At 35.6% G+C, this 11,106-nt stretch overlaps 1 protein-coding gene across 1 annotated transcript in view; it reads left to right on the forward strand.

Annotated features, from left to right (window-relative positions):
• The window catches only part of ITGA1 (integrin subunit alpha 1), a 73,949-nt gene extending 65,485 nt beyond the window's left edge, over positions 1-8,464 (forward strand). Inside the window, exons 26-30 of the mRNA XM_015652855.1 lie at positions 31-135; positions 1,224-1,328; positions 2,029-2,121; positions 3,543-3,659; positions 4,404-8,464. Of these exons, the coding sequence (XP_015508341.1) occupies positions 31-135; positions 1,224-1,328; positions 2,029-2,121; positions 3,543-3,659; positions 4,404-4,448 (465 nt within the window). The 3' untranslated portion in view covers positions 4,449-8,464. The remainder of the gene's footprint in view (positions 1-30; positions 136-1,223; positions 1,329-2,028; positions 2,122-3,542; positions 3,660-4,403) is intronic.
• The last annotated feature ends 2,642 nt before the right edge of the window (positions 8,465-11,106 follow it).

Consider the following 11,106-nt stretch of genomic DNA (forward strand, 5'->3'; position numbering starts at 1 on the left):
TAAGAATATTATTTGTATTTCTGCTTACAGAATGCCATCTGCCAAACTAGTTACCCTGTAGATCCATTAAAGATTGGCAGTGGGAAACCATTTGTGTTGTCAAAAATAAAAGAACCTACAAGGGATACAATTATGGTAAGCCTATGCATAGTATATATATTCACCCCAGACATTAATCCAGATCTTGGAGCTGAGTACTTCTGAAAAAGATGTATAAAAGCTGCTCTGAAACTGTATCATTTAGAAACTCACTTTGTTTTAATAGCTTAGAAAACCTTTTTTATGTTGACTAGAGTGTGCTTTTTATTTGGCTGCAAAACTCTATGTGGAACTGAATTTAGATAGTTTGGTGTTTCTTTAATTTAAAAAATATGTAAATAGCAGTAGCACATATGACAGCTGAATAAATCGTTACCATCTATGTTTCCATTGTAATTAATAAATAACAATATTTTAAATGCTTATCTCCCTTTCAACTTCTTTAGACAACTAATAGAAAATACATTCAAATGTGACCTGACAGACTTTCCATGCAACTCTAATTGATGATCCCATTTGGAAAGGACTAGCCCTTCACATTTAGAGGAAAGAGTTATAAAGATATTTTGCTGCTGTAGTTATGCTAGCATGTCAGGGGGAAGGTGTCCTCAGCACAAGAGATACAAGTGGAGTTTCTGGTGCAAATGAAATTATGTCATGTGAAGAGTCTTTTGCCGTGGTTATTGCTGTACTTCACAGAGGTGACAAAGGTCTGGGCTAAGTGTTTCTGGTGTTTTATGACATAATCCTGCTGTACTTGCAGCTAGCAAGTGATACTAAGTAAAGATATTTGAATTTTCACACACACTTATTGCCCTGCTTGAGAGATTCAGGTGTCCAAAGATTTAAAAAACACCGCAGAAGAAGCTGTAGAAAAACACTTAGTTTTACAAGCTGTGCCTCCCTTAGGACTTCTGTGATGACTTTTGCCCCATAGATGCAGCAACACAGATTCCTCAGGTCTTGCCAGCCTGCAAAAACTGAGTATATTCTACCACAACATGAATATGTCAACCTGTTTTATATACTGCAGTGTCATTTTTGCATAAAAAACTACAGTAACTAATTCCGGTTTATTATTGGTGCCATGGCAAGTGATCTGTATATATAGTAGTTTACATATTTTTATTTTAATGATGTGAAAAGTGTCTTCCTATTACCTCATGCTGGTCCCTTTTAAACAGGACTGTGATACATACAGCTGTGCCTCTATTAATTGTGCCCTGGTCCCATCTGATGTATATCAAGTGAATGTCTCACTGAGAGTATGGAAACCTACCATCATAAAAGTAAGTAAAGTAAATCCTGTTTGTATTCAGAATATTTTTGGTTTTGAGAAACTTAAGCCAATATTTCAAATCTCTATTTAAGTTGTGTCTTTCATTTTTTTAAGTGTCCCTTCTAGTATTTGAAATAGTTTCTTTTGCTGTTTTAAAATTTCCTTAAAACTGCTTGACTGAAAAGCACTTTCTTATCCTTAAACTAAGTACCTGTAATTTAGCAGGAGTTTAAAACTATAGTAAGAAGACATCCCTTACTTATTCTGTATTGATGGTCCTTTTTTGATGCTTACTTATGCATCCACAAAGATTAATCCAGCAGATGCAAGAGGGAGCACATATTTTTTAAGTCTTAATCTGTGAAGGTTTCTCAACTCTAGAAAGGATTTTTTTGATTAAAAAAAAAAAAAAAGAGACAGTAGTATCAGTAGTATTCCAGGACTAATTAATATTTCTTTGAAATCTCTGCAATCTACCTGTTCAAAGCAGTATTGCAGTCTAGGAAGCAATAATGTGTTGATGTACTGAAGGTGACATACCTTCTTTCATACTTTCATGTTTCTCAGCATCCCCCCAAGCATGAAGATTTTCTTTCACCCTTCTCATTGCTACAAATCTTTCTACTAAAGGTACCTAAACCTAAAAATACGTAAATATAAATACCTAAAAATACCTAACTGTAATCCACAGTAACTACTCTGTTTTTCAGGCCAGTATTCACAGCTTAACCCTTGTTGTGAAAGCATTACTTAGGAGTGAGAACTCATCACTGATTTTGAGAAATGACCATCAAAAATTGGAGGTAAGAACGAGATAATTTATGTATCTGTTCTTCATATAATTTGTTGCGCTATGGAATCATTAATTTTCATCCATTACTGATGTACTGATTGTTACCTTTAGTAATGCATTATCCCACTCTAAACAAAAGTGATTTAATATTACAGTACAAATGTCAGAATTAGTCAGAAAATAACACCAAAAGCCCAGTACCCATCAATATACCTAGGTAAGGATAAGTACTAACTGAATTTTTTCTGCTTGCTGTAATAAAAATTCTTCCTGCAGCTATGTAAATTAAAATATAATTAAAATTCTTTTAAGGAATCAGTAGTATTTGAACATTGTCCTGGATCAATTAAAATTGACCATACTTTGTATTTCCTTTACTATTTCCTTATTTATTCTTTCTTTCCACTTTGTCATCCAGGATATATATTTGATACAGGATCTTTTATTTTTCAGAAGTTCACTATGATTTTCTTAGATAAGGAAATATATAACATTGTAGTACTGGCATCAGATTTAAAGAGAAACGTCTTAAATTTTGTTAGAGTTATTATTCATCCTTTAAATACTCTCAATTTGAAGTATTTATAATGTTTAGACATTGGTCTTTGGTGATAACTTGTACATGGAGGAGCCTATCTACTTCAATGTCCATTTTTTTAAGCAAAAGTCTTATTATGAATTCTCACTGTTAAAACTCCAGAATTTAAAAAAGAAATATTCAGTATGAACTACATCTTGCACTCAATATTTTTGAAAATACAAAAACCAGAGGTCTGTTGTTAGCTAGTTTTGTATCTAGAAATTTCTTTTAAGTGATAGATTAAAATGCAGTCCAGAGAGCTGAGAGGCTTGCAGATAATGAGACAAGGGATTTCAGATTTACTTTTTTAGGGACATAATTTCCTGCTTAGTGTTCAGTTCTCAATGCTCTTTTTAACTATAAAGTTGATTTCTAATAAATTCTTAAGTTAATTGAAACTCCTACATGGTCACATTTATTTAAAAGTGAATATTACTTATTTCTGTTCAGTTTATACCAGATATTCTGTGTTTAAAATCGAACTCGTCTACACAGGCTTTAACACTTATGCTTACCTCCATCTTTCAGGGAGGCTGACACTGAGTGAGAAAGAATATACTTAGCTTATTCTTCCACTGCTCATGATTTTGGTCCCATGTCCTTTCAAACAATGGCTACTGACTTGTAGCAGGGGCCACACTCATAAATGAATGCACTTAAGAAAGTGAAAGTATTGTGTAAACACAGCCTTTCATGCTGGAGATTATTTTTTTAATTCCCTCCTATTAATTCCTGTAGGTAAAATGAAGTGATACACTGGAATATCACTGCATACTGATCAATCACTGCTGCTGTTTTGGTTATTTTAGAGGGACAAATTATTTATTGCTTATGTTCTGAACACTTTGCAGACCATGATTAAGATTTCCAAAGAACACCCACCGGGTACAGTCCCCTTATGGGTTATCCTGCTGAGTATCTTCGCTGGACTCTTGATTCTTGCACTGCTTATATTTGCCCTGTGGAAGGTAAGCTGCACCTCCTTGTCTTCATTTTTTCATAAATAAATGTTCTTAAGTTCGCCATCATTTCTTTCTCATAACTAGAACCTCACAGACAATAATCCTATATAATAAGTATTGTGAAATCTTAAAAAAATTACAAAATAATTAATTAGACTGCATTTTTCTGATGTGGAGCCGAGCAGCACTACCTGATTGAAAACTATATTGCCATTATCTTAAAGAAAGAAAAATAAGACATTTTATTATGAGTAACAGTTTATTAAGGAACTTTTCTGTCAGCTTTGGTTGTGACCTTTGTCAGCTAAGTTTTCTCTGTTGTGCAAGAAATGCTAGGGCCTGTGGTGTAAGTTTTGCCACAAGTGGGCACTCTTCTCCAGGCTAAACATTTTGTTCATAATTACATTATAAGGTTACAGCTTATGAATTTCAACATGCATAATCTCTTGAAAATTTTCACATTAAAAAATAAGATATTATTTATTCAATGCAGTAACAAATACTACTATTTAACACTTTAGCCCTTGACAATATGTGAGCAAAACACTGATTCAGCAATCACTCTACTGTTTATTAACTGTACTTAGTTTTTCCATTACAGGAAAAACAGTGTCATGATAAAATATTCATTAACTTTGTACAGCAGTGCAAGTATTAAAATAGTAGTAAGAACTGGCACATGAGTGTAACCAGTATGGTTTGTATGCTGTGAGCAGTTCTTAGTAATTTTTTTTTTTTTATTTTCTGCAGGCTGGATTTTTCAAAAGGCCGTTAAAGAAGAAAATGGAGAAATGAAAAAAAAAAAAAAAAAAGCAGAAATTTTTGCTCAGGTCTGCCTCCAAAATGTTACTGTAAAATTATAGACTTAGATGCAGTGGTTACAATACTCTCTAAATGCTGGTGCATGAAAAAACCCCAAGAAACAGAAAAACAAGAAGAAAATCAAGCACACATGCAAAGGAATGATGCAAAAAAAAAATGAACAAACTTGCAGCATTTTGTGATCTTCAAGAATATACCTTTAAGTGTTACTCATTTTTGGAGAGTAACTGAATTCAAAGATTCTAACATTTTTGAATATGGAAAGTTTGTAATCATATTTTTATATACCTATGCATGTGGAATCATTTTTCATTCCAAATTACACAACAGGTTAGCTTGTATGTAGCAATCCTAGTCTTTTTTATCACTGTATGATTTTCAAAAGGAAAATGCATCATTTTCAAAATTCCCTCCTACTGTCAGTTCTGTGGAAGCAGATTCTCAATTCACAAGGAAGAACATGTAAACTTTGAGAATACACCAAATACTGTGTGATATCTGATGCAACAGCAACTCAGAAGACAAAAACACCTCCAGAATATTGGGCAAAAATTACTGAAACACCTTGGATTTCTCTTTCTGTTCATTTTAGCATGTCCAGCTGAATGAAGGATACTCTAAGAAGGAGATTTTTATGGTCAAGTGGATCATAAAGGGTTGATCCATTAAATCACATAACTGTTTGAACTTTAAATATATTTTTGGCAGGCCTAAAAATTCTCAAATCATTCAAGCCTATCTGATTGCACACTGTACTCAAATAAGCAGGGGCATAATTGTATCTGCAAATTGAAATGTCCATATTTATGCAGAAAATGTTTAGAGGCACCCTGAAAGTTTGACTCTTGCTGTATATCTTGGAGTAGCCAGCAGGGTGCTTCATAAACTGTCACTGTAAATTTCTTGTGTAGCTATTTAATCCAATGAATTTAAAGTGTACAAAATGAAAATTATCAAAAGAGCATAGATAGGAAATTCAGCACTGGCAAGCTTCTTCTAGTATTATAAGTCACAGCTCATCCTTATTACTTAGGAATTTAAGAAGTGATGAAGAATTTGCGTACTAAATAAGCACTTAAAAATGATGTTTATTTTGTGTCAAAGATTAAAAGTTTATATGAGAATACACTGAAATGTAGATAGCAAAAGGTTTCTTTAAGAAATTTTTTCTTTCTGTTTAGATCATTCAATTTCTTCCTTTCTTTCATGCACTTGTCTTCCTCCCATGAGGATCTCTCCCTGGGACTCACGGCTGTGCCGTGACCTTGAGAGCTTCCTGTGTTTCTTGGAGCCACATGAAATTAACAGTAGAAAAAGGATGCATAATGGCAAAGTGTGATGCTGCCTCAGCATGACTCAGTATTGATTGCCAGTAGATCAGAAAATTCTGAGGAGGTGTCCTAAGATCTGTAAGACATACTTGTTGGCAGAAAAGCTTTGCCTTGCCAAGAAAGCCAGGAAAAATCCAGGAAAGTTCCTCCTCCTGGGACAAATATCACTGGGGAAAAAACAAAAACAAAAACAAAAAAAACAACAAAAAAAGGGTAATTTTGCAAAATGTGTTTGCTTATCACTGTCTTTATACTAACAGCTTCAAAAAGAGTAATGAATTTTATAAAGACTTATTTTTCAGGAAGAAAATATAGATTGGGTTGAACATGCTGACAAGTAAAACTCTGAAAGTGTGCCAGAAGGTGCGTCATGACTTGAAAGATGTTGTCACTCTTCAGAACCTTTCATTTAGCTCCTAATCCAGAGAAAGCAAAGTTATTGGGAAAGGCTGGCTTATGTGAATGCAACAAGTAGGACTGAGTTTGAAAGTGTTGGCAATTTCTCCTCATGTGTGTGGGAAAGGTGGTTATTTCATAGCAGCAGTCTGCTGAAGGTAGCAGTATGAGTCAGAGGAGAGGGCAGAGCCCTCCGTGGGAACACTGTGGGTGGCTGTGCTTTGCAGAGCCTGGGAGATCTGCTGAGACACTGGGACACGGCTGCTGTGCTCATCTGGACAGCTGGAAAGGCAACCCTGCCTGGAGTGGGCCTGAGCACAGAACATGTGAATGGAAGCAAAAAAGTGACGTAGAGGAATTGAGGATAGAAACCCTGCTTCATTCATTGTGAAAGAAGCAAAAAATCTACTTGGTAAACTGTGAAGATTAATTAATACAGTGGTGATTTCAGCCCTAAGCAAGATGCCGGTTTTACTTCAGGAAGATGTATTGTTTTGCCCATTTTTTGGAAAGATTTGAATAGCACTTGTGACCATAGCATTTGAACTTGTCACAATTGTATTTTTTTTTTTCTCACCTTAACTCTGAGAAGGCATGGCAGTGTTGTTAACCTCTTATGAGTTTGTAAAGGAAAAGAATTTTGAAGGAATTGTGACTCACCTATGCACATGTAGGAAGTCTATGGTAGCAGAGGAAATACTTGTATTTATTATTATTATTCATTCAGTTTGTTAACAATGAGGTCACTTTTCCTGGCTTCGTAAAATTACTCACAAGTTGTGTAAGACACACATAATTCTTATGCAGCATATTTTAAAGTGTTTCACTATTTAGTTTTAATAGGCTGTTAACCAGAGCTTTTAATTTTTCCCGTGACATTACATATCTCATTTTAAAGCATCAGCCTAACTGAAAAATATAGAAGTCAAAAAAACAGCCTATTTCCCTAGATGAAGCCTATGCAAAAATAAATCAATAGTATTTATCTATGTAGAGTATGTTTAAGATCAGTCTTTCATTTTAAACTTTCTTTGCACTGTAAAAACAGTAATAAGCTTCCTATAACCACACTGCTTTCTTTTTTCATGATGCTTTCTCTCTTTTCACGTGTCCTATTATCATGTTTTCAATTATTATATCTATTTAAAAGATAAGTATACATACATACATACAAGTATGTAATGGGGATAGCACTATAGCACATTATTCTTACACGATTCTTAGCTATTAGTAAAGTTGTTATTTTTATCCATACCAGCCTTTCCACACAGCACTGGAAGAGCAGTATTTTACTGCTTTTCATGATATACAACAGAAAAGCCTACTGAAAGTAATGCCTTGAGCAAAACAATATTGCAAATATCAGGAACATCTCACTTAAATTTGGCAGGTACCAGAACCTAATTTTACAGCATGTAATCAGTTTTATTCCTAAAAACAGATACATTGGGGTTGTAATGTGGTTCTAATAATTATGAAGATAAATATTTTTTATTGAAGCAAAAGTGTGTAAAAATTAATAATAAATTGGGTGTGTAACCAGAGATTAGGCAAAGGATTCTGGCCCACCCAGCTCAATTGCTAACTTCAGCACTGAAGTAGGTAATTTAGTGGGAATGGACAAGCTACTTTTCTATAGGGCAGGGATTCTCTGCACACTCCTGCCTCAATATCAGGTTGTTCTAGAGACTGCTGATCCCATACATGATTTTAGAAGACTTAGGAAGCAGCATCTCCATTAGAGCAATCTCCTTGAGCAGCTGCTTATGCTCCATGGGCAGTTTCTTTGCTTGTCTGGTTTCACTCTAAGTCATTACTATGAGCCATTACTACAGACACAGCCCACATACCTGACCCCTTACCTGAACCCTTTAGTACATATCCTGTCCTGAGTCATTTTGAGCATGGTGTTCCTCTTCTTCAGAGCTTGAGTCAGGGGAATCCACCTTAAACTGAAGCCATAGGTTTTCATCTCACCTGGCACCAAGAGGCTGGAGTTAGGGTCATACTCTTCTAATGAATTCCACATCATATAATTGGTTATTTTCTTTGATTGCCTATTGTATAGATGATGACCCATTCAAAAATAAAAGCAGATAAGATAATCAGAACGTACTGCTTTTAACTATACCACTTAACAGGAATAAACGGGGATTTACATACTTTTTAAGAAAACCACAACATTCTGCATACCATTTTCTTTTTCCTGTAAAAGTATTCCATGTGCTTTGTTGATTAAAAAAGAAATTAAGAGCCTGAAAAGTCTCCTGTGTACTTTATTTGCTTGTTATTGATATAAGAACAGTATTAAATCATCTCAGTACCAAAAAACAGATTCATCTAACTGTCAATGGAAAGGCATTGTAGAAACAAGCATTATTGTACAGCATAACATCCAGGAAAGCTTCATGTGGTCAAGCTGTCAGAAATACATTGTCATTAGATTTATGGACTTGGTGCTTACTTCCATGTTTGAAAGCTTTTTAGAAGATCATAGGAGTTCCTGGCACAGGGTTGTTTTCATGACACTAAATAAATTTGAAAGACACCTTCATTCATTCATCAAACCATTCTTCCTCTCCAGCAATTCCTCTGTACAACTTATTCTTGTAACCCAAATAGTTTATGGTCTTGCACAGTAATAAATGATTCACATTAACTTCCTGAGAACCTAGTAAACGTTTGTATCAAAACTTCCTAGAAGACAAAGATTATAACTTTTATATCACCGCTAGCTTTTAGAAAGCATTACAAAATATGTAAAAACAGTTCTCTCTTCAGAGGCTACTTTGATGCTGAATCACAGTTCTCTGGTAGCAACATCCTGTCTAGTCATGGGGGAGTGCTTACCAAATTAACTACTGTTTATGTATCTGATCATTAAGGGTTTGCTGGACATTGTCCATGGGAGCATTTCAATGAAAATCAGGGGGGGAAAATCCATTTCTGTTTTTGTTTGTTTGGTTTAAATTGCTTTTCAGTGGAATTAATGAATAACCAGAATCACTTTCTCACAGCAGGAAGAGTAATGTGATGTGTGATTTTCACAGATCTGTATTATAATTCATTGCATTTATCAGAAGCAAGCCTTAGCACTTCACAGTTCAGAGATAATACCAATTCATGTGGTAGGTGTGGTTTGAGCCCTGTAACAATAAAATGTCATAAAGATTAAAGTGCCGATGAAGTTTTAGTAACAACTGGCTGATACCACAGTTTAGACAGCACAACTGGATTCTGTTTTTAAAAGCAGATGATAAAAGAAGCTATCATCAGTAAAATCATGTTTTAGTTAGAAAGACTGAGGGCTGACAGCTCAGAGATATTGCATTTTGTTCATTCAATTAAAAAAAAAGTGAGTGAAAGACCTCAGAAAGGCAGATTTTGATTCTGACTCTAGCACAGTGGGGCACAGAGCTACTTTTCTGCTTTTCCCTGCTCATGCTCTTACCCTTCTGCCCTTCTTTTCTCAGTTTCTGAGCATTCTCAGAAAGAACAGACATTCCTCAAGGGCTCACTGAATGTTGCATCTCCTGGGGATTTTCAATGAAATGGGATAGGGAACAGAAGTATTCAAAGTAGATTGAACTTCGAGAGCTAGAAAGCCAATTGTCTTGGTACACTTTGTCCATCGCCTTCACCCACTCTTTCATTTTCAGTGGCAGTGAAATTACACTTCTTGGTTTTTCAGTTTGATTTGATACTGGAAGTTAATATTTATTGCAAAGCTTCGCATATCTGGTTCAGTATTACCAGTGTTCCTTATGATTTATTCATGTCTGGGGTATTGTTTCTCTTCCTGGGGTAAAGGAATATAATATCTTTCTCTGGAGAAACTCATTTTCCATTACAACACATTTTCACTCCATCAGAATGGTTAAACTGAAAAACAGAGGAGATTCTCAGTTTTCTCTGATAAGCATATGAACTTTAGCAATTCTGTGACAGTAGACATAGTCTGAGAAAAGTAAATTACTTTCTATCATTTTGGAGAACACACAGAGAAATCTTTCTTGGTATTCTTTTCTCATGGTCCAATTTAATAGCCATTAATAGCTCACTGTCTTGGATGCCAGCTCATAAAATCTCACTGACAAAAGCCTATTACTCCAGCTTCACCCATTTTATACTGTGCCAGAGTAGATGCTGTTGCATTTCAAAAGTTTAGGATTCAGATAAAATTTCCAATGGCCCTATTAGCCACAAAAAAACACAGTTCTGGTGATGAAAGTTTTGAAACTCTCAGGAATCTCACAAACTAATGAATTGCTTTTTGCTGTTTATTTGGGGGAATTACCAAAATTAACTCAGAGTCCTGGCTCCTATATGTCATGAATTCCTGGTATTTGGAAAACTACTTATAGCACCCAGGCAACAAATATTAGAGAATAATATATGCCTTATAACATGCTGCTACAAACTAGCTCATAGAATCATAGAGTCATTAAGGTTGGAAAAAACCTCCACCTTCATTAAGTCCACCCTTTGACAACACCGTATCAAACAAACCACAGCACAAATGTCCAGTAATTTCATGAACACTTCCAGGGATGGCAATTCTACAATCTCCCTGGGTTGCTCAGTCCAATGCTTAACCAAATGTTCTGTGAAAACGTTCTCCCTAATTTCCATCCTAAAACTCCCCTGGAGCAGCTTGAATTTATGTCTTCTCATCCTGTCACAGGTTGTCTGGGAGAAGAGGCTGACCCCCACCTGGCCACACTCTCCTTTCAGGCAGTTGTGGAGAGTGATAAGGTCACCCCTGAGCCTCCTTTTCTCCAAACTAAACACCCCCAACTCCCTCAGCTACTCCTCACAGCACTTGTGCTCCAGACCCTGCCCCAGCTCCCCTGCCCTTCTCTGCACTCACTCCAGCCCCTCAGTGTCTTTCCTGCAGTCAGGGC

This window comes from Parus major, chromosome Z, assembly GCF_001522545.3.
Source record: "Parus major isolate Abel chromosome Z, Parus_major1.1, whole genome shotgun sequence".
NCBI lineage: Eukaryota > Metazoa > Chordata > Aves > Passeriformes > Paridae > Parus > Parus major.